The following is a 23,576-nucleotide window of genomic DNA, read 5'->3' on the forward strand; positions in this document are numbered from 1 at the left end:
AAAACCTCTTTCCTAGACAGGAGGTACTTGTGCCTGAAAGCTTGCAAATAATTGTTTTTGCAAACATCTAGTTGATCTAATAAAAGATATCACCTCTGCCAGCAGTTCATTAGCCTCTAGACCAATACGACTATAACCTGGATACCTTTCTTAGACAGTAAAACTCTGAAAATAAAATGATTGTTTAGTCTAATCTGATAATTGTGCTTTAAATTATGAACCATATAGGGCTCATGGCTTTTATGTCTTGAGGGCTTACTACAGCTATAGTATGGCAGGAATAAACCTGGAAGTAGATGATTAAAAAGGTAGGTGAGGGAGGAGTGAAAATCCAGTCCATTTTGCATTTGGATTAAACACGCACACAGAGCTCAGTTCCTTCATGCAAAAATGTTTACGCGAAAGGAAATTAAATATTATGGGGGACCATTTCTCAGTATATGAATCCTGATCTTGGGGTGGCTTATTTAGATCACCGTCAGGCTTCAAATCTAGTGCATGTCGTTGGCTTTAGTTACAATGCGACTACATGATTGTGCTTGTCTTTTAATGCTGCCGCTCTTCGGAAGATGAGGATGAGGAACCTCCCGTACCCAGCCGAAAAGGTCTGGGTGGACAAGCACAAGTATGACGAAGCAGAGCGTCTGCACTACGAACGAGAAGCAACGCTGGCAGCCTCAGCCCCAGAAAGATGCCCGGAAGTGGAAGTAGAGGTGGAGGCGGTGAACGGGGTGTGCCATGAAGATTCGTCGGAGAGCGACTTGAAAGGAGACCTGAAAAGAGCCAGAAATGGGAAGAAGCAAAAGAAAAGGAAGCGCTCGCCAAAAGCAAAGAGCTCCGTCTCCAAGGTAGACTTTGTGCTGACGGGTCTATTAGCCGATCGCGTGTGGTTCGAGAAGCCTTTCTTTGATCGTGCTGAAAACGCGTACAGAAAGAAACTCGCGGATGACTTCAGCCGGGCGGCTTCGGAGACGGAGCTGGCTGTTGAGCCGTCCGCGTTGGCGCCCTGGGCAGAGGCTGTCCAGGAAGTTTCTACAGGCAGGAGAAACCTGGCCGCCTTGCTCTGCACCCATGGCAGCCTGATTGCTTGTCATCACATCATTCAGGACATCTGGATCAACAAGTTTGACTTTGATGATGCCGAGAAAGCGTTTGTTGAAAGGTCTCAGTCTTTTGTTCCTCCGCACTTCCTAGACCTCCGATCGAACAGCGGCACTAGTAACACGGGGCAAAGAACGCCAGACGAAGGCTACGTTACAGCCTTGCCTACCCCTGCCACGCCAGGCCTGCCTGCAGATGTGGCTCCAGCTGCCTCTTTCGTCAGCCACTTACCCAGTCCTGGACACCAGTCCGTAAACGGGAAGCCGCTGATGTCAAGCCTGCAGGCTTTGATGTCGGAGGTGTGGCTGGAGAAACCGCTTTACGACGACGCCGAGAAGTGCTTCTACGAGAACATGTTTGATGGGCATCCTCCTGGAAAAGTGAGGCCGCAGGAACGGGGCCGCCCGGAGGCCTTGAAGCAGAGCCGGAAGGATAAGAAAAGCGGTAGCATTGGGAAACGAGCAGGGGTCAAACGCATGGAGATCGCCGCCAACTCTTCCCTTCCTAGAGATGCCAAACAACCTTCCCCAACCCGGTTCCTGCTGCATGAGGACAGCGAGTCTTTGTGGCTTAATAAACCCGCCTACGACAGTGCCGAGGCACGATACTACGCGTCCGAGGCCTCGAGAATGGCGAGCAAAGAGGAGGAAGCGCGGGTCCATGAGTGCACGCTACCCAAACCGTCTCGACTTGCACCCGGTGCCTCAAGCTCACCCGCAACAGAAATTAAGTAGGAAAAGCTTGTTCTGGGTTAACGTTTCCAACTCAAAATTGCTGGGCCAGGATGGAAAGCATGTGCAGATAGAGGAGATGGGGAGGGGTCAGAGGTCCCCCTTAACCTAGACAGGCCATGCTTTTTGGGCAGGGGGACTGAGGAGACGATCCTTTGTGAAGTAATTCAGCTTTGTGATGAGTTGCAATAGCTAATCCCCTCAGTGCCCGTGGGAGCTAGGTAGGTACTAGCCTTTGATAGATGGGCTCCGAGATGTCAGCCAGCTTGGTTGAGGTTTCAGAGAGCTGGAAGTCAAGGGGGGATATGATAAAATCATCATTTTATTATTAAAATTCATAGATTTCATAGACGTTAGGGCTGGAAGGGACCTCGGAAGATCATTGAATCCAGCCCCCTGCCCCAGGGCAGGAAGTCAGCTGGGGACAAATTCTTGGGTTAGGAGCGCATGGCCCTGGGTCCCATGCACTGGCCCTCATCCACTTGCCCAATTCCCCCTTGCTTTGCAAGCTGAACAGCAGAGATGCAGCCCTTTGTCTTTCTTGGGTTGCTAAACTGAGTTTTAGGCAGTTTGCTGTATAGCTGTTCTTGGGGGTAGCGGGGGAAGGCCCACCTTTGCCTTTGCTTGACTCCTAAAAAATATCACAGCCCCCTTCACAAGAGGAGGACCTGGCCTCGGGTGTCTTGGACATTTCTTGCTGACCTCCACCCAAGGGATGGCTACGTTTCAGTGGCTCTATGTGTGTTCGGTCTGTCGAGGAGCATCGAATCTTAGACTCGATGCTTCACGCTGGAGGTAGCAGGCAATCCCTCTGCGTGGCTGTGGGGGAAGCTGGCTTTGCCCAGCTGTTAAGTCATTTTATCCGAAAGCTAGTATACTGTTCAACATGGAAATCAAAAGATGTCTGCTGTGCAAATAAAAACAGGGTCAGGGAAGGGAAAGGCATGTAAAAATGAAGGCGATGAGTCCTGGACAGAGTCTAATTATAATACAGGTTTTCCTCGCCAGCCAGAGTTTTGAGTATCCACGCTTAATATTCCAGATACTGTTTTGGCTGCCACGGTATACAGCTTTGAGTCGCCACCTGCTCTGTCAAGGCTCAGGAACCCAACCCCAGTGGTTGGCGAGGGAAACCTGTAGTTGACTTCTATTCAAAGGCTGGAAATATTTAAAAGTCCTTTGTTTTAGATGAGTGCAGAACAGCATTTCAGCTCCCCACCCCATTCTCTACTTGACTTTTACGTAATTGTGAGTTTCTTGTTTAACCTGAAACTCTTCTTAATTTCCTGGGCCGTGTTGCTCTCTGACTTGGAGCTGGTCAGCGCACTCATCCAGGGGCCAATACGTAGACTTTGCTTTGTAGCTCTCAGGTAGGAGTCAGCTTAGCGGTGCTAAATTATTCAGAGCATAGATCTCTTGGAAGGGAGATCTGATCCTGAGGAGTCCTGCTGTTTGAATAGTTTCCCTCGGGCTGGATGAAACCAGAAAAGGTGCATCTGGACATCTCTTCCCCATGAAATAAAGTCTTTGTGTCGGTACAAAAGGTGCAATGTCTGATGCAGTATCCTGTGCACAGCTAGGATTGTGCGTGGTTCCTGAAGGTATGTGAATCTGGACAGTATTTCAGAGGAGCCTTGCGGAGGCAACGCGGATGTTGGAAAGGGATGATAGAATATGGTAGCGGTCTCTTTAGATTGCCTCCGCTTTTTCCGAGCAGGTGGGTATTGGGACAGATGTTTGTACAGCTGTACAGTGCAAAGCACAAGTCAGTCGCCTGGAGTTTTTGAGCGGAGGATTGTACAGCCTGCCAAAAAACCCAACAGCATTAGAATAGAATCGATGCCCCTTGCATTGGCTGCCGCTCCTTAGTTGTTGCCTTCCTCTTGATGCAGCCAGATGCCGACACTTCACTGAGACGCTCCTGTGAATCCTTTTTTCTTCCTGCCTTCACCTGATCTGCCCTCTCTCTTGAGATTAACTGCCCTCTTGCAGTCCACCTGCAGTGGGCCCTGTATCCTCCTCCGGCATATAAAACAGCCTTTGAAAGCGGTTTAACGGTGTCATTGCAAATTAATCCTTTTGCCCCCAAATTCATTGTTTCCATGTGCAAAATAGTGGATTAGCCTCTTGTCACAGCCATGTTAAGGCATCCTGCTACCCCTCTGGGAACCAGTTGAGTTGGGAGTGTGGGTGACTTGAAAAGTGCTATGGGGAAGCTTTCCCTAGCAGCATAAACTTAATTTCTGAATGGCCATAGGGTCATTGCATAGATACCTGACTGTGCTGTCTTTCTGATTTGGAACGAGGCTTTCAGCTGGCATCCCCTTTGTTAGGGTCGTGCGGGGTCCTGTTGTGGGCTTACCGGTCAGGATGGGGCCGTGTGGCTCTGTATCGTGCTCAGCAAGGTCCTGCCCAGAACTGGGCTTGCATTGCCCACGGGAGGGTGTCAGCATAGTTGGAGCCAGCATGGTTCTGGTTCGGAAGCGGGCAGGGTTGCAGTGGGCTGATGGGAGTATGCTGAAGAGTTAGGTGTTAGACTTGCTCCCCATAACGCACGCATTTGGATAAAACACAGTGGTAATGTGGCTTGTACCCCATAGAGAAGGGATGCGGTATTGTTCTCTGTACTTGGTATTGTCTGCAGCACAAGTTGTGCTTAGTCTCCTGCCTTCACTTCACGCCCAAGTCTGCACAGGTGTCTTAGGCCAGTGGTCTCTGAGCGTGGGCCGAGGGAGCTGTGACAAATAACACAGTTTAAACCCTTGTGTTGCCTGATTTGTGTCTAGCGTGATCCTGGTGAAGCTGCTGTTTTCATGGGAGGGAAGGGCAGACTAACGTGTCCGGTCTCTGCTTCGTGCTGTTACTAAATGCAGGTCAGATCAGGCAGATGGGAAGGCGATTAGATTGTCCTGCTTTCCTAATAGGATCCCATTTGCTTAAAGCTTTTCACCAGAGAGGAAGCGGCTGTGCAGAAATGTATTGCCCTGTGGGAAGCAGGGAAATAGGGCTGTTCTCAACTAACTGGATGCTAACCGCTGCCTTCCCATATTCCCATGTCTTCATTTTGTCCCATCTCTCTCTGCAGAGAAATGGCAGCCAACTTCCTCATGCACGAGAAGATCTGGTTTGATAAGTACAAGTATGACGATGCTGAGCGGAGATACTACGAGCAGATTAACGGACCGGTTGCCAGCTCTTCATGCCAGCAGGTAAGACAGCGAGGGAGTTATTTTTGCAGGGTGGTGGAGTCCAAGATTAGCCTGTAAAGAATGACCCTTCGTAGCTGTATGTGTGTCTGAAGGCCAGGCAGCGATGGTTTTGGAAGGGATTTTCGTCTTGGACTCTCCCAGCCAGCCTCCATGTTCCCTCTTGTTCTGTGGACGGCAAAGAATTGCTAGTGGGACCCTCCTGCGTTAACAGAAGGTGCAGTTTATGAATCCCTGGGTTCAAAACTCAGTGACCTGTGGTACATCTGAAGGAAACATGCCCTTATCCAGTGAGTGACTATAGGGAGCAGAAGTGGAGAGATAACGGCTTACAACCCGTTGCCTCTTCCACTCCTCAGATGTGTTATAGGCACCAAGTGGGATCCGTGTGTTCATAGTAGGCAATTTGCATTCCAGCTTGAAAATCGGAGATCAGGCATGGTGGTGCCGTGGGATGCTAGGCCAGGAATTGGCATACGTGAATGAAACTTGTAATTCTCACGATGGCACTTACCTGTTCTGTCAAGGCTCAGGAATAACCAGCCTTCTGTTTGCAAGGCAGGGCTGGAAATTGGGTGGCCCCAGGCAGCACAGGGATGGTAGAGCACCAGGGACACCAAACTGCGTTCCCTTTCCAGCAGGCCCCAGGGTGAGACAGTCCTCTGACAAACAGCAGCGATGAGCACGGGGGCAGGAGGGTGGGAATCAAAACACTAATCCCAGCATGAAGTAGCCCGCGGAGCTCTTGCTTTCCTTCCTGTGCAATCTGTTCTCTCAATTAGATCAGTGTGTAGATGGCAGCAAGGCAATGACCCCTTCTTAAAACACAAAGGACTGTTAACTGCATATGGGTTTAATTATGTGGAAAGCTGCTTGAAACATTAAATGGCTGTTTTGCAACTAGCAGGGTAGGGTGTATAAACAAAACTTATTGCTTTAATAGTAGCTTCCAGGCATGTTCTGCTGCCTTTCTGCTGGCTTCACTGGCGTAGTGGTAGCACCTGCTCTCTGCAGCATTTGTTTAGAGTCGATGTTCCTACAATAGATGTGCAAAGCCCTGAGGCTGTGGGTAAAGCACGAACCTCTGTCACCTGTGGCAGGGAGGGAAAGGTCAAATTATTACATGGCTCATGGGGAACTTTTAGGGGAGGTGAGATTCTGCCTGCAAGAAGTGACGTGAAATCCAGCTGTCTGGCAGAAAACCTGAGTGCTTCACAGCACTCTCCCCCCAGAAGGAAAAGTATCTGCAAACTTCATAACATTTGTCTTGAGTCTGGAAGTGTGCAGATCTCTTCCTCACCTGCGCTGACCCAAGATTATCTGTGTCCTGCATGAAATGAGTTTGGGGGTCTTTGTCTGCTTCCAGTGGGAAGAGGTCCACAACGTAAAACCCGCTGCTTTATAATAATTGGTGCCCTTGTTGGTGGCCTCACAGAGTCCAGTAGGTTGGATGCAGCTGAATTTCCAGCATAGGAGCAGACTCAGCATCTAAGCGGGGAAAATCTGTTCTGTTGCTGCCTGGGCAGAACTAGAAGACTTCTGTCGCCAGGGCTGTCAGTGTGACGCCTTGCGCTTGCGTGGCATTCACAGATAAATTTAAGGGAAATGGCTTGCCTGACCAGAGCTCTAAGGGTGTGCTACTGTAATCCCAGCCTCCTTTCCAAATGGCAGCTGAGCCAACCTGTCAGTCATGTTAGGGAGAAGCAAATAGCTGGTGGGCGCTCAAACTTTGGACAGGAGCTATAGTCTGACAGGACCCAAAAATAAGCTGCAGCCATTGCAGTCCGTAGTTGGCAAGACTATAGTCTTGGTTCTCAGCTGATGTTTCTCAAAGGTGGCTTTTCAAACTCAGTTGATGGTTGCACAGAATTCAGCCTTTCCCCCCTTTCTGTAACTGCCCTCAGCAATTTATCATGTCTCGTATTTTTTAAAAGAATCTTGGTTCTTTCTGCACTGTTTGCAGGAGAACGGAGCCAGCACGATCCTACGTGACATTGCCAGAGCCAGGGAGAATATCCAGAAGTCACTGGCCGGAGTGAGTACCCAAGCTCTCTCACCAGCTGGCTACCTGCAATCACTTTTAGTTGTGGCGCATCTCAGAGCTCCATAGATTGTGTGGCTTCTTGTTTTGAGTGAAAGGGGACAGACGAGGTGTGCAGTGCTGTGTACCACCAGCCCAGCTCCATCTTACCAAGAACACTTCCTTATTAACCAGAAATGCATGCTGCTTTTGCTCACCATACCACAATGCCTTGACAATCAAAAGCTAAGGGGATCAGGGTGAAATTTCAGTGATTTCTTCAACAGCTTTGCATTTCTTTACTTTCCTTGGGGCAGAACGATTTTCCTACCAACCTAAACTAATACATAATGGCCTAGTGTTGGAACAGCCCTGCAGGGCGAGCCCAGAGACAATAGCACTTTGTCTCGCTGGCGCATGATGGTATCCTGGGGTACACTGAGCTGCCACCTCCTCTTTCCTGTTTGCTTTCAGTTTAGGGTATGTGCAAAGAAAATTGGCATCTTTCTTTTGCTGCTTCCAGGGACCTTGGCATGGCTATTAGCTTTGACTCTGAACACGCGTTAAAATGGCTTTGGAAATCTTGCCTTCTCCTGGAGTCATTTTGCTGCATATGTACAATCAATGTGTTGCAAGGCTGCTGTCTAGTTTTAAGCACTGTGGTTATTCGGACAAAAACTTTTAGATCCTGGACCTGGCTTGTCAGGGAAAGGAAGGGTAGTCTTGAGAGGGTAGGAAATGAAGGCTCTCCCCAAAGCAATCTGTGTGCCTGTTTCATCTGGAAAGCAGGGCTGAAAATGTCAGCTACACACAGAGTGCATCTACATGTTCATTAATGTGCTTTTGCTAATGCGCATTAAATTTAGTACCTCCATTGTGAGGTACTAGAAGAAGTGTCTGGCTTGCTAGGCCAATATGCTATCTGAGTATAGTAATTCCTCTGGTGGAAGGAAGCTGGCTATTTATATAGAACATAAAATTATGTCGCTTAGCAGATTAATTACAGCCCATGTATCTTGAGCAGGTGGGATGGGTGCAATTGCTTTTCTCTTGGTCCCCACCTCATGTGTTCCGTTTTGTAACTTCCCTTTCAGCCACAGGCTTCAGTGATGCAGGAATTGAGACCCACCCGTGCACCTTCTCTGAGCCACCCTGCACTCAGCTGGCATTTGTAAAGCCAGCGGGCACAATAGGAAGTGAAAATGTGGTGGTGTGTTTGCTTTCTAAGTTGGTCTTGGAAGCAAGTCGTGGGTGTGGGAATTAGGAAAAAGGGGAACAAAGAGGATGCTAACATTGGTTTGAAGTCCTAATGAAGAAGGGGGTACCTAGGGAAAAATGTATTGCCATTGACTGAAGTGCTGCTGCTGGGCCCTTCTTTGGTAAAGCGTGTTGGACACTCCAGTCACTAGCAGGGGTGGGGCGGGGTGGGAGGGGGCTCTGACTCGAATAACTAGTAAGTATTTAATGTGCTCAGGTTTTCCATACAAATGTTGAGACCCAAGTCAAACATCCATGTTGGATTGAAAGGTCCTGGGCTGTGAAGAACTCACTCAGCAAGCTGGACAAGATTGGAGAGCCTTCCAGATAGGAATAAGGAGTTGAATTGAGGCTGCTTTTGTGATGGAGATCAAATGCCCCTTCTCAAGCACCCTGAATTGTATCTCTCTTGCCTCTGTACCCCTTGCTGGTCATAGGGCTGGACACACAACCTTGAGTCCAACCTTGCCTGATAAGTGGAACTTGCAGCTCTGCTCGAAGGGCAGTTGAATATCCTGATATTCAGGATGTTGATTCTTCCGATTCCGGTTGGTCCTGTGTTGTGTTTGATGTTCTCTGTGGAAATCTCAGTGTTTGGGATTTTAGAGCTACTCTGGTTAGGAAGACCTCGGGCAGTGGGAATCTCTGGGAGGATTCCCAAAGCCCGGTCTTAGAGCCTGAGAGTCCTGCAGGGAAGACAGCGAGGGGTGCAAAACACACTTGGAAAAAGAGATTGCACTATAGCGCTCACCGGGCATGTCTACACATGTGCATTTACCGTGCAGTAACTGAAGTTACTGCGCAGTATGGGCACGCATCTACATGTGCATGCCTGTACTGCACAGTAAATATGGTGATTTATGCCAACTTGAGTGGAAACTTGATACCCGCATGATGCAGGTATCAAATTTACACCGGATTAGTTACTGCACAGGAACGCACATGTAAATGCCTTTATTGTGCAGTAACACTGTGTTGTGGACTAACTCAGGGCTAGCTTTAGTCCCAAGTTAGTCCTTACACAGCACTGATGCATTTTAACGTCTGCATGTGTAGATGCTGGCCTGTTCCCACTTACTGTGCAGTAATTTAGCACGCAGTAAATTTATGCCGGCATAAATGCACATGGTGACACGGCCACTGACAAGAGGAAGACTGTGTAATCTCACCACACAGCTGCTCCAGAGGCTCCATATAACACGGCAAACCTCCCAGCTGCGTAACGCTTATCCAGCCAGCTTTGTGGCGTTGATGACCTCTTCCTCCTGCTTATTTGGGGTCTGGTATTGATCTCACCCTGCCTTGGTTCGTAAGAGCTCTAGAGCAGGCAGGGCAGCGGCATTTGTACTGCAAAGCACTTGTGCATTCACGGTGTATCCTAAGGAGCATCAGTAGCTGCTAGCCACCTTCTTTGCTGGGGCATACTAAGGAGTATGAATTATGGGCTTTTTGTTCTCAGGTACTTGGGAAGAGAAACTGGTTTGAAATATCAGAGTCCCTGCTTTCACTCCTGCTTCGGAAACCTCGTTATTAATGGATGGCTGCTGTAAGGATGTGTGATATACTGCTGTGTAGCCCGATCTGTAGATTTACTTTGGGTTTTTGTGCTTGGTATCTGAGATATTCTTCCTCCTTTGCCCCTAAAAGTGTGAGACTTGTACACGGAAGTAGAGTCATCCTTGCTGTAGCTAAGGACAGATAGGAAAAGAGAAAATTCTTCCTTGTTTCTAGCTCTCTCTGGTTGTGTTTCATGGATCTGCAGTTTGGCATTGCTGCCTATTAACATTTTGAGGCAAAACTTGCAAGGATTCGTGGCTAATAGAGCAGATCTCTTGAAAGGCGGTTTAAAGAAAAAAGAAGCTGATGCCAGAAACATTTGCACATACCTTTCATTCTGCTTTGCATGGTCATCTCTGCCACATAACCATCCATTTCAGCCTCTTGGTGTGATACTAACGTGTTTTCCTCTTGCATCCTTCTAATGTGTGTGTGCAATGGCACATGACAGCTAGCGTGTATGGAGTCCTGAATAGTGCAAGAGATTTGACAGAGGGCTGCAGTACCTTGCGTGAGGTTGGATACGTCCTGACTGAGCTTTGAACAGAGTCCTGCGCTAGTCCCTTCTCTGTAGGGTGGGCTCTGGACTGGCACACTGAGGCCCTCTGCTCTATTCCCTGCTCTGCCTTGGGCCTCCTTTATGACACTGGACAAATCGCTGCTTGTGTCTGTACAGGTATCCCCCCCCCCTCGCAAGAGCACTCAGAAATATGAGCGAGGTAGGCAGGGAATCGGATACGGCTGGATTAGGCTGCCCTCCTTTGAGTGAATGCCTGGCCTAGTTCTTACACTTCTCCACTGCACAGCTTACACAAACCTGGACTGTTCCCAGAGCTTGGAGGCTCCCCAGTATTCAGGGAGCAAGCACCAGGTCCTGGGTTTGCGCCATCCAGCTGGGTCAGACACACCATGGGGAGAAACTCGGGTCAAAACTGCTGCAGTGGATTTTAAGCCGCATCGTTTCCATTCTCCACTAGCTGGTGCTGCTTGCTCTTTGTTCTGAGGTCTGAGACAATCGGGGAGCTCCCAGCCCTTTCCCATACTTGCACCCTTTCGTGCAGTTGCTCATGAATTAGGTGGAGTATTGAGGTATCTTGGGATACTGTCTGGCCACAGAGTGCCTGTAGCATAGCTGCTGCCTTTGCTCCCCACCTTTTAGGATTACCTATGTCTGTGCAGTTACAACTGTTCATAAATGGACAGTTGTGCAACACCAAAGATGGCCCGGTTACACTCCTGGATTACCTGTGTGTTTCTCAGGGTAATACCAAGTGAGTCTTTGGTTTTGAGATGCACAGAGCTGTTTAGAATCTCATTTTCCATCTTAATTTTGCATGTCTGCACTTTCAGTCTGGTTTCCTGCCTGGCTTTCCCCTGCTGCAGCAGCCAGAGCCTGCAAGCAAAGGGCCACCACACTGTCCCTGTTCTTGGGATTGTGAGCAGAGGGGGTGTTTTGTCCAGCAAGATGTCTCCTAAACTCCTTAGCATTTGCACCGGAATATACTTTTGAAGCTAGGAGGAGCCAGAAGTTAAGGAGTCTGTGGTGCAGCTAATGGGCTGGATTCTGCGTTTCTGCAGACACAAACAGGCTGACTTCCCGTGGTTTCACTTGCCTGGAGGATGGTGCCTATGCGGTATGTGGGGCGTCTGCCGGATGTCTGCCTTGCAGAATTTTAATAGGCAAACAACAGCGCTGTCTAGCGCGTTTATCCCGGGCGCTGCTCAGATGAAGACTGTTAAACTCACTGAACATTAAGGTTTAGCCATCTTAAACATTGCAGAAAGCCAGCCATAAAATACTGGGCCTGCTGTGACCCAAGTGGACAGTGCTGTGGGAACCGAAACCTTTCTGTTTCAGCATCTTATCTAAGCTGAATTCACCAGCCTTTGGGTTTTTTCATGTTCAGCTTTCTCTTGGCATCTAGTCAAAAGAGAGAGAAAGAACACTTGATTTTACATGAGACTAAAAGTACTTTAGATAATTAGCAGGCGTTGTCCCTAAAAATCTGGAACGTCCCCTTTTCCGGGAAGCTAGTGGTTGGGGGCAATACGTATTGTTGGACCAACTGAATATAGTTGAGAGGTGGTTAGACAAGCTTTTGGGCACAAAAAAGCCTTCGGCAGCTTGGGGAAGGAAGCCAAAGCTGAGAACCATGAAACAGTGACTTGAGTAAGTCCGTTATGGAAATGAGACTACTCAGTTAAAGAAGTAGAAGTGGGTTTTAAAATGTGAACTGCCCATCATCCTCACAACAGCCACTTCCTTCTGGTTTCTGGATCCCTGCAGAGCGATCACTTAACAGAAACGGGAGCCCGCAGAGGTGCTGCTTCTGTCTCCGTTGCTTGGTCCTGGACTTGGAGGTAGCTGCGCCCGGCCCCTTCCACACACGTAGCCCACCACTCCGGCTCTGGAAAGCAAAATCAGTCTCCCTGGTGATTAGACTGCTCTGAGTGCTATGGCTTCCCATTCCCAGCCTTGTAGTGAATCCCCTTCTTTTTAGATGCTACAAATGGGGGGGAGAGCGCACAGATCCGTAGAAAATGAGGGTGTGAAGGGACCTCAGGAAGTCACATCTAGTCCAACCCCCTGCTCCAAGCAGGACCAGCTCCAACTACATCATCCCAGCCAAGGCTTTGTCTACCTGGGTCTTCAAAACCTGCAAGGATGGAGAGTCCATCACCTCTCCAGGAAGCCTGTTCCTGTGCTTCAGCACCCTCCTAGTGTTAATTTTTCCATGTGTCCAACCTCAACTTCCCTTGCTGCAGCTTGAGCTCATTGCTCCTTGTCCTGTCATCTGCTCCCACTGAGCACAGCCCAGTTCCATCCTCTTTGCAGCCCCCCTGCAGGGAGGTGAAGGCTGCTATTCAATCCCCCTCGGTCTTCTCTTCTCCAGACTCAATCAGCCCAGTTCCCTCAGCCTCTCCTCACCAGTCCTGTCCCCCAGCCCCACAACCATTGCCGTTGCCCTCCACTGGACTCTCTCCAATGTGTCCACATCCTTTCTGTAGTGGGGCCCACAGCTGGACACAGGACTCCAGATGTGGCCTCCCCAGTGCTGAATAGAGAGAAGAATCACTGCCCTCCATCTGCCGGCACTGCTCCTACCAATGCTGCTCCGGGTGCCGTTAGCTTTCCTGGCACCAAAGGCACACTGCTGGCTCCTGTTCAGCTTCTTGTCCCTTGTCCCCCCAGGTCCTTTTCTGCAGAGCTGCCACCCAGGCTGTCACCCCCAGCCTGCACCGGTGCATGGGATTGCTGCTCCTCAGTACAGGACTTTGCACTTGTCCTTGTTGAACCTCAGGAGATTTCTTTTGGTCCAGTCCTCCAATTTGTCAAGGTCCCTGTGAATCCTAGCCCTACCCTCCAGCATATCTACTACTCCCCCCAGCTTGGTGTCATCTGCAGACTTGCTGAGGGTGCATCCATCCCAGCCACTTTTCAGGACGTGCCATTTGGGTAGGCCATACGGCGTACTAAATGTCAACAATGTTCTAGTAACAACTCTGTGAATTTACATATGGGGAGCAGAAATGAATTTGCTGTGTTGTGAAGCACTGGGTTTAAAGCTCAGGTCCTTAATGAGTTCCCTAGATTGCACCTACTTTTTGATGTTTTTACACTGCCTTGAGAAATGTTAGTTCCTTAGTGCATTGCTCGTGTGTGTGTGTGTGTGTGTGTGTGTGTGTGTGCACATGCATATACATGCTGCATGCATGCAAGCATGTGTGCACGTGAGTGGCTTTTTAATTTTTTCCTTTGAAGAGTTGGGGACAGGCCTGTTAGAAGTTGCTCTAGCATTAAAGAGGTGTATAGCTGGGCACACGTCTGTTGGCGTGAAGCAGCCATGCTCTAGCATACAGCACCATCGGGTTACAGAACATTGGCAGCAGGGTTTTGTGTCACTTAAATCATCAGAATCTGCAACCACAAGACTCCTCTCGGATGCTCCACAGTCTTGATATTTGTTAGACTGTGGTTGCCCTTCAGTAAGGACCATGCATGTAAATTTTGGCATGTCAAAGTCCTGTTTAAGCTGTCGGTGCTGATGTGTATCTAAACCTTTTTGGATTGGGTATTTTTTTTTTTCTTCCAGCCCTACTCTCTCGTCTCAGTAGGTTTTCCCCCCAAGAGGCCTGGTGGAGCTGTGTTGCAATAGCTGGATAGTTCTGCTAGGAAGACGGGAAGTGAAATAATTTCCAGTGCTATCATAAGGCTCCAGATTTAACTGCTTGAGGCGAAGGGGCAAGCTCTGCCCTGTTGATTTTTCTTGTCCCAAGTGCTCACAATTAACTGCACTTCAGTGGCTTGTGTCTGATTCCTGTCTCTAAGGGGTTTTTTAGTACCCGTAAGAGAGAGGGATGTCTCTGTGATTCAGGCATACGGATCTGGCGCCTGATGTGAATTCTGCAGCAGATTTCACTGCCACAGAGCACGTGAGGAGGCAGCTCCCAGGAAAGATGTTCTGCAAAGTGAGCTCAAGCTTTATGAACACAAGTTCATTGCACCTGATGCCGTGAAAAGATAGCACGGAGAAGAGCATCCGATCGTTGGGTAGGTGGGAAGGCAGGGGGAGGAGGCAGACGAGCAAAGAAGCCCTGGGCTAATCTCGGTATTGGGATAAGATCCCTGTTTAAACCTCACTGAACACAGCCCAGTCTGCGGATGGTTTCTTGTTCCAGTTTCCTGTGCAAACTGGTTTTTACATTTTTTTTTTTTTTTTTTTTTTTTTCTGCCTGAGAACAGCACGCAGATTCACAGCAATGTGTGGCTGGAAGGGACCTCACCCGATCATCGGCAGTGCGGAGGTCAGCGATGCAGCATGCAGGGAGGTTCAGGTGTTTTCTCCCAGGCTTTTGTGTCTTTCTGCAGCTGATGTCAGATCACTGCTCATTCATCCTCACGTGCTGAGATCGCCGTGTCTGTCCGATGTAGACAGCAGACAGGCACCGTAAGCCAGGGGTGGTGTGTATGACACTGGTAGAGCTGCAGGTGAATGAACCTTGGGTGTTGTCCCCCTTGTTATTTGGCCCAGTGATGATGTGGGGGCACAGCAGGCATGACAGTTAATTACCTGCCTTGCATAGTGCTTAGAAAATGCCAGGCGCTGCGTAATGTATTCATCCCAAGCATTTATATAACGTGCTTCCGTTCATTTTTCCGCATGGGAAAAGGCCTGGAGGCCCAGTGCTAATCAGGGGCAGGGTCTCCTGTTCTCTCCCGCAGTGCTTGGGTGAGCTAAGCAGAAAGCAGAGCTCCCGCTTAGTACAGGGATTCACAGCCAGGCAGTATTAGCACGGGTTGCACCTACACTGATTCACAAGATAAACCCAGAGGTTTCAAACAGGAATTGACGTGATCAGAAACCCTCTGATCTGTTGTGGTCTTTCGGCGCGATTTGCACTGAAGAATTGTTCTGTTACTTCCCCGTGGTCAAACGACAAGTGAAGCAGAAGAGCTGGCGTTTCCTGAGTGAGGCCCTGAGTCTAATGAGGGGGACCTTGAGCCTAACGAGGTTGAGAACCACTGCCTTAGATCTGCTGTATTCCTAGCACGGCAATTCAGGAGGCTTTACGGCGGGGCTGTGTTCCTGCCCTGCCCAGTTTGGTGTTTGCGGTTCGTAGGATGGTGTGTTTGGCCAAGGAGGCTGAGAATGGTTTTCCCGCATGCACACACCTGCCCCAGCACGAGCAACATGCTTTCAGCCCTTTCCACTTCTTGTGTCTGCTAAACACTCCCAAACCTTCCCCCCCTTTCCAGCACAAGACAGGTCTGGATAGCCACAAAGAAGCGTCACCCGCCCGCCGCAAGAGGCAGTCAGGTCGCCCAACTGTAAGTCTCCGTGCAGATGGATGAAACCTGGTTGTGTGTGCAGGGAAGAGCAGCTCGTGTTCGGACTAGACCAGCATGCATTCTCTCTGCCGTCTGTCCGTAGGCAGGTGGTCAGAGCACGTGGCTAAAGTACCAAAGGTTCACCGAGGGGGGGCAGCTGCACACCTGAGCTCGAGACCACGCGTCCACGTCTGCGGGATTAGTGCTTTTTATGCGACTTGGCTTCTGGCACTTGTGCCAACTTGCTGCCCCTTGTCACCATTCAGGAGTCGGGTGTTTCCCTGAAATACCTGCCTGCTAGCCCTTGCACCTTGGAGCGTGGTGGTAAGTCGTAGCTTCTGGCCCAGTTTCTTGGCCTCCTCGAAAGTGAGCGCCTGTGTTCGTGTTCTAGCTGGAAGGGACTGTCTGAAAGAGAGAGTGCTCTTCTCTGCCCCTGCCTTCCCCCAAGAGTGAGCATGCTGCCTTGACAGTAATCCATCCTTCTCTGACCCCTGCCAGGCATAGGTGCTTGTGGGGTCTAAGCTACAGCAGGGCCATCCCAGGGGCTGAAAGCACTCGGTCCTACCAGGCCCTCCGCGGTGTCCTGGACACAACTCTAGGCAGGGGTATTGCAGAATGACGGGCGCTTTCCCTGCTACCCACACTCCTTTTGCCACCGTTGAGCTCTGAATGGAGACACCGATCCCCGAAAGCGACACCCCAATGAGCGTGGTGCTCTCCGGACTTGTAAACTTCAGTATTAGCAAATCCAAACAGAGTTTAACGACTGGTTTTATTTTCTGTCCTTGACTAAGCAGAGGCACAGATAATGGCTTGTGAAAAATGCATATCTGTTAAACCCAGCTGGTTTGAAAATGGTACCAAAATATGAAATACCTTCTTCCTCCAGCTCTTGTCAGCTTAAATTGTTTTAAGGGAAGCATTAGGTAGTGGCCAGGGCAAGGACTGGGGGAGAAAATCTCTTGGGGTCCCTTGATTTGAATTGCTCTCCCCCTATGACTTGCTGTCTGATTTTTTGGGGGAGTCGGTTCAATGCTTTACACCTCAATTTCCGTGTCTCTAACACAAGACAGTCTGCCTTGCCCACGGGAATGTTTCCAGGTAGCTGATCGCTGTAAAATGCTTTGAAAGATGCTCAAGTGACATGTTAACATGGTTCCAGCCCGACTCGGCTCCACCTGGAGCTGGAGAAGTGCAGTTCGCACCTTGGTACTTACCTGGGTCGTCTGTTGCCATTAAAAAGCTCGAGAAGAGAAGTGCCAGTTCTTTGTCTCCGGTGTCACGCCTGCCCCCGGGCACACGAGTCTGAGAACTGCGAGCGTGTGACCGGGCTCCATTTTTTCACTTCATTTTTCCTTGTTGCAGAGTGCAAGCACAACCTCTGCCGCTGGCCCCAGCGGTGACCAAAGTGAGCTCATCTCCCGGATTTCCAGCCTGGAGTTAGAAAACAGAAACCTTCGCAGCGGTAAGTGAGGGCGGCTTCCAACGAGAGCGCGCATCTGATTCGGGCTGACAGCAGTGCATGCATCCTCTGTGCTACCAGCTGGAGCCTCGCAGATGATGGGGGCTTTACTAACACTGCGGGGAGCATCACCCTGTGGGTGAAGGAGTGCACTTTGGGTTGAAAGCAAACTCATCCTGTCCTGACCAAAGCATCAGAGCTTGACCCAGTCAGACGGTCTTTCTCTCCTCTCTAGTTGTTGCAGATCTCCAGCACGCTATCTCCAAGCTGGAAAGTCGCCTGAGCACCCTAGAAAGAAGCTCTACTTCTCACCAGTCCTCAGCACCACTACCAACCCAGGTAAACCCCACCTCTGGGTGCCTGCAAGGTGCCAGCTCCGTTTAGAGTCCTTCAGGCCACTGAAGGGAAAGGGGAATGCTTGCAGAGGGATCACGAGGCATGGACAGCAAAACCCTCCTTAGCTGCACTTGCAATGGCACAGGCAGGGCAGGGGTATTCCTGCTCTAAAGCCCACTTGGGGATGAATAGGGTGGATTCCCATCTGGAGTAAATCAGCATAGGTGCATCAAAGCCTGTGAAGCTAACGCAGGTGACTACCCTGGCATGTATAAATAGGAACATGCTATGAAATCCCAAAGTTTCTTGGTACACACTGAATATATAGCAAGTAGCACTGCAGAAGATAGGCAGAGGGGGTGTTTCTACAGCCCTTCTCATTGTATTGTACTCTAAGCAGTGGAAGACAGGCTTGTTTGCTTGCCACAGATCTGCCTGCTGTGCAGGTGGGCAGTTGATCCTTATCCCAGGGTGTCCAAGATGTGGCCTGTGAGCTGGACCTGGCGCATGGAGTGCTGGTGCTGCCCCTAGGTTGCAAGTTGACCCACGTATGATGCATGCCAGACTGCCCCATGCGCTGGGCCCGGGACATGTGCTGCACATGGCTGCATGCTGGATCCAGCACTTGCTTGGAGTAAGCTTCAGGAGGTATGAAGAGCTGAGCAGAGGTGGAAGGACATATCTATAAAAGTAACAAGCACTAATAAGGTGCCAGAAGCTAAGCTGTCTGTTCCCACATTAATGAGCTTTCACATTAAATTGCCTTAAAAACTGCTCTTAATGTTGAAATCAGTGGGGCCTGGCAAGTGTCTAGTGCCGCCTGCTCTACCTGCTGCAGACACTGTACATGGCTTGTGCTGTGTCTTTTCCCTCATCAGGGACAGCATCTCTGAGAGCTGAGTGTCTTGCCCCTGTCTGTTCACCTTTGCTCCAGGTTGTAGGATGCATCAAACTAACTGTTCCACTTTGTAGAGTACAAAAATTCCTATGTCGCTCCCAAAGACACAGTAATGGAGCCTCTTCTAGTAATGCCTGACATCACAGCATGCGACTGAGGCAGCCTGTGACTCATTATGAGTGAACAGTGCCCTTGGTGCCAAGAAGGTGACCGGCATCCTGGGCTGCATCGGTAGGAGCGGTGCCAGCAGATGGAGGGCAGCGATTCTTCCCCTCTTCAGCACTGGGGAGGCCACATCTGGGGTCCTGTGTCCAGCTGTGGGCCCCCACTACAGAAAGGATGTGGACAAGTTGGAGAGAGTCCAGCGGAGGGCAGTGAAAATGGTTGTGGGGTTGGGGGACAGGACTGGTGAGGAGAGGCTGAGGGAACTGGGCTGACTGAGTCTGGAGGAGAGAAGACCGAGAGGACGTAATAGCAGCCTTCACCTCCCTGCAGGGGGGCTGCACAGAGGATGGAGCTGGGCTGTTCTTAGTGGGGGCAGATGGCAGGACAAGGAGCAATGGGCTCAGGCTGCAGCAAGAGAAGTTGAGGTTGGATGCTAGGAAAAACTTTCTCGAAAGGTGGGTGGTAAAACATTGGAACAGGTTACCCAGAGAGGCTGTGGACTCCATCCTTGGAGGTGTTGAAGACCCAGGCAGACAAAGCCTTGGCTTGGATGATGTAGTTGGGGCTGGTCCTGCTTGGAGCAGGGGTTGGACTAGATGTGAAGGGAAGAGAGTTTTTGTGGCTTTGCTTCGCTCCTCAACTTTCCCCTCCCACCCTGCTCCCCACAGCATGTCACCCCCATGAAGAAGGTGGAACCACTGTCTGTTTCCTCCAAGAAAGTGGAGCTGCCTTCTGCACCACCTGCAAGGAAAACTGCTGAGCCCGCTGCTGCTGATGAGGATGAGGACGATGATGACATCGACCTCTTTGGCAGCGATGATGAAGAGGAAGACCAGGAGGCTGCCATGGTCCGGGAAGAGCGACTGCGCCAGTATGCAGAAAAGAAATCCAAGAAGCCGGGTCTCATTGCCAAGTCTTCCATCCTCCTGGATGTCAAGCCTGTAAGTGCATCCTTACACAGCAGATGTTTTGGCCCCAAAACAGGGTGCTCATACTGAAGCTGTTAGTGACGTAGTGGGAATCGGGGTATTACGGGTGGGCAGCAGCTGCCGAGCAGAGATGGTCTGGCTCACCGAATTGCAGGGTGATTGTAGCACAACGGGATCTGTTGCTGATGGGAGCTGCTGCTGCTCTGTTGTAAAGGTGGCAGTCGGAGATCACGTGGCTCCCCATGGGCTACACATCCTGCTCTGAACTATTGCTCTTCTCTTGAAGAGCTAACTGGCACCTGCTGAAGCAGAAGCTGATAAATACCCTGAATATGAGCTCAAGTCCATCAAGCAGAGACTCTACCAACATAGATATGCGAGCAGGAGAGTGTTTTACCACATATACGCTGCTGAAAGCTAGATTTGGGGAGCTGAGGCCCTGCGGGGGAGAAGTGTTGTCCCTCCAAGAACAGGGTCCTCCAAGTTACAGCGCTGCCCTGCTGCAGTTTTGGTCTTGCTTCTTGCGTAGTCTGACCCTGGAGATGATTCCTCTGGGGGGAAGACTCCACTTGGCCTGGCTTTGGGCAAAGGAGAGGGTTGGCAGAGACGAGATGAGCTGGCAGGAGGTCCGGAAGTCATCTACTTCAGCAGTTCTCAGTCTGTGGGTCGTGACCCAAAAGCGGGTCGCAAGAATATATGAAAGGGTCACGAACAAACTTGAAAAATGGATTCTCCTTTAAAGGAGACAAACGTGGGGAACTGTGTCTTGTCCCTTGCAGGCTGGTGGAGTCCCTGCGAAGGGCTGCTTGGGGCTTCCCTGTGCCCCACACACCCACACCCTACCCCACACATGGGGGACAGCGGGTTGGGAGTGAGGGGCATTGGGTTGGGACTAGCCCCTGATGTTTTACAAGTGGGCTCTGGTACAAAAAAGGTTGAGAACCACTAATCCAGTTCACCCCCCTGCTGGAGACGGGGTCAGCCCTATCCAAACCATCCCATTCAAGTCCTTATCCAGCACAACTACAGGGCATATTGCCCAAAGACATCAGAAAGGCACTGCAACCTGCCGGGGTAAAGCAGGAGGATGAGGGCTGTCCGTCTGCTGCAAGGGTTGTTAAAATGAACTTGAGGGATACAAGGAAGAGGGCCCACCCCCCTCCTCCCCCACGTCAATCCATACCAGTTTGACCATGGGGTAAAATTCCTTCTTGATCCCAAATACGGCATCGGTCGGACCCTGAGCAGAGGCGCGAGCCCCTCTAGCTGTCCTAGTCCCAGCAGGGGCATTGGCACAGCCCGGTCTCTATCCCAGTCCGGGCTGTAATAGCACCCAGCACCTCTGAGCAAGGCAAGAAAACAAAGCCCCTTTCCACTGCATGTAGCAACAGGAGGGGAAAAGATTCCTTCCCAGCCAGCAAAAATCCCAGAAGCCTGGGGAAAAACCCAGCAGCCTCTGCTCTGCAACCCAGGGACAGCAAGCAGAACTGGGACCCTCGGGTGGAAAGGCCCGAGGATCAGCGTGGGTGGGCACGGGGGGCACCTGAGCTTTGCTCTCCCTCAAACCGCATGGGATTCGCCACGAGGACGGTAGTGCCACCTGGCGTGCTGCGGCACCATGGCAATGCCTGCGCTACAACTGTAATGGCAAATGGGGAAGCCGCTCGGCCAGAGCCTGGCCCAGCACGCCAGCACCGTGGTGCAAGCAGAGCTGACGCTTTCATTTGGCAGCCTCGTTCTCTGCCGGGTCCTGTGGAGTCCAGTCTCCCGTCTCGACTGCTTCCCAGCTCGGAGCCCTTTGCAGTGCCCTTGTTGCCGAGTCTGTGCAGGCTTGAAGCGCACATCGCCGTGCCCATGTCTGCGGTGGAGAAGCAGGCTTCTCCAGCTGGCTCATTCTGGATCACCTAGCAAGGAAGCAGAGGCTGGCTGTGAACTCAGCTCAAGTTTGTAGGGAGGCTGAGGTTGCGCCTCAGTTGCAAACCAGAGTAATGCCCAAGTTCTTCTAACTTCGCTGCCACTTGAATCGACGGCAGCAAGTTCAGGGTGGCCAGTCCAGGTTACCGTTTTGGCAGCGCGGGTATGCCGTGCGTCCCAAGTCCGCCTCGGAGCTGTGGGTAAGCCTGCTCGGTTCTCTGTGTTTGCCTTTTCAGTGGGATGACGAAACGGACATGGCGAAAATGGAGGAGTGCGTGCGCTCCGTTCAGATGGACGGCCTGGTGTGGGGAGCCTCCAAGCTGGTGCCGGTCGGCTACGGCATTAAGAAGCTCCAGATCCAGTGTGTGGTGGAAGATGACAAGGTTGGGACAGACATACTGGAGGAGGAGATCACCAAGTTTGAAGACTATGTAAGTTAAGCCGTGGGCCAGGCCTCCAGGAGATTGTTTGGCCCCTGCCCTGTGTTTGTGGCATGTTCCCATTCTGCAAGATTTACATTTTCATTGAGAAAGAACGGAGGTTTTTGGCCCCCGTGATTGCAGAGCGCTCTTCCTCCAGCTCTTCATGGGGGCCCAGCCCTATGCCACCTTGTTCATCAGGTCACCCCCTGCTCTTATAATAGCGGCTGAATCCAAAGGGTCAGTTTTCATGATTAATTGGTGCAGTTCCTGGTTGTTCGAGACTGCTGGAAACAGCTGCTCTGGGACCAGCGGGCTCCCTCGTTGGTCCCAGTGGGACATTAGCTGTAAAGTTTTAAATGTGACATTTAAATTGCTGACTGCTTTGGCCAAAGGGGTAGGGGCGAAGTTCCTAGCAGAGGTGAGTGGGGAAGGGAAGGAACCGTGCTGCAAACAGGAAACGTAAGCAGATAGGGACGCAGGAAGGAGCTAGAAGGCAGAAATGAGCTGTTTTCCCACTGGGCGATAGGGCACTGACAAATCAAGTCAGTCTGCTTTGTAAAGTCCGTCTCTGACCTGTGGTCTGTGTGAAATCATCACCATTTAACATCCCTGGGGGTCTTCTGTGGCCAGAAGGGAGCGTGCATCACCCCCAGCTTGCAGCCTGGCCCGGGACTCTTCTCAGTAGTGAGGACGTGCTCCTTTCTGCAGAATGCTTTGGGAGACTGTTTTGGTTTATAAACTTTCTGTGTTGGGAACCGTTGCCTTTTATCCGTTTGCGCAGTATCTGGCAGCTCTGGAGCTAATGCTACTGTCAGGATACGCCCCTTTCCAGGGCAGGTAAATTCCTGACTCGGTGAAGGCAAAACAGTTCTGTTGGGAGCATGTTGGACGATTCGATTAAGACGCGTGCCGTCCGTTCAGCATTCACCCCGGCCAGCTTGCTTTCTGCCCGCCTGCTCTCGGGTCTCCATCAGCGTTTCTTGTTGTGTTGCAGGTCCAGAGCGTCGACATTGCTGCTTTCAACAAGATCTAAGAGCAAACCTTTATCCTTTCTGAAACCGGCACGAATAAAGATCAAGGTTTCGAGTGCAGATGGCGTGGGTGTGTTTCCTTGTGCGAGAAGGTGCCGGCATCACAGCGGTCCTCTGAAACCTCACAGAAGCCAGAGGAAGCAGCTGTGGCATATACAAAAAGCAGATATTTGTGTCCCGTACCTCCATTTTAATTCTCTATTTCACCCTAGCACTGGTTGGGGATCCATTTCCTCTCTCACCTGAGACCGGGTGTACAACACTTCAGTTAAAATGTAGGACTTCTGTTGCATCTTTCCAAGGTTGGGGACAGCCTTGGCCAGGGCGTCACCACTTCCCCTTAGGACGCCAGCAGTCCACTGCCAGTGGAAATGCGCCTGTGCAAACCGGTGCGACCGACAAATGAGACATTTAATCTGCTGGACACCTGCCTTACCCTCAAATAGCGCTAAACGCTGCCAGCCATCCCCGGCGTGAGAGTCGCCAAGTGTCACGAGTATCAGGATGTAGCGAAGCACGAAGCTGTGCTCTTACAGGCTTGGGACTATAAAACCGCCTCTATTCCAGTGCTACTTTGCAGACGTCGTGTGAAAACAACCTCTGCAGCAAGGGACCCCAGAGCAGCTCTCAGGTGTTTTTAAGCTTTGCCTTGGGATTTAGCTAAAATCAGCATGCTTGAATTGGCATGCAGGAAGAAAAGCTTGCACTGCATACTAG

At 50.7% G+C, this 23,576-nt stretch overlaps 1 protein-coding gene across 3 annotated transcripts; it reads left to right on the top strand.

Moving 5' to 3' along the window:
- The first annotated feature begins 569 nt into the window (after positions 1 to 569).
- On the top strand, positions 570 to 22,919 carry EEF1D (eukaryotic translation elongation factor 1 delta). Of its 3 annotated transcripts, XM_019481842.2 has the most exons (9): positions 570 to 1,831; positions 4,918 to 5,041; positions 7,002 to 7,073; positions 15,631 to 15,702; positions 17,068 to 17,167; positions 17,400 to 17,503; positions 19,232 to 19,504; positions 21,643 to 21,837; positions 22,823 to 22,919. In XM_019481842.2, exons 1-9 carry the CDS (start codon positions 570 to 572, stop codon positions 22,859 to 22,861), a joined length of 2,241 nt encoding a protein of 746 aa, XP_019337387.2. In that variant the 3' UTR covers positions 22,862 to 22,919. The 3 variants fall into 3 exon arrangements, with proteins under 3 accessions (XP_019337387.2, XP_019337388.2, XP_019337389.2); XM_019481843.2 differs by lacking the exon at positions 15,631 to 15,702; XM_019481844.2 differs by lacking the exons at positions 7,002 to 7,073; positions 15,631 to 15,702.
- The last annotated feature ends 657 nt before the right edge of the window (positions 22,920 to 23,576 follow it).

The sequence above is a fragment of the Alligator mississippiensis genome, chromosome 3, assembly GCF_030867095.1.
Source record: "Alligator mississippiensis isolate rAllMis1 chromosome 3, rAllMis1, whole genome shotgun sequence".
NCBI lineage: Eukaryota > Metazoa > Chordata > Crocodylia > Alligatoridae > Alligator > Alligator mississippiensis.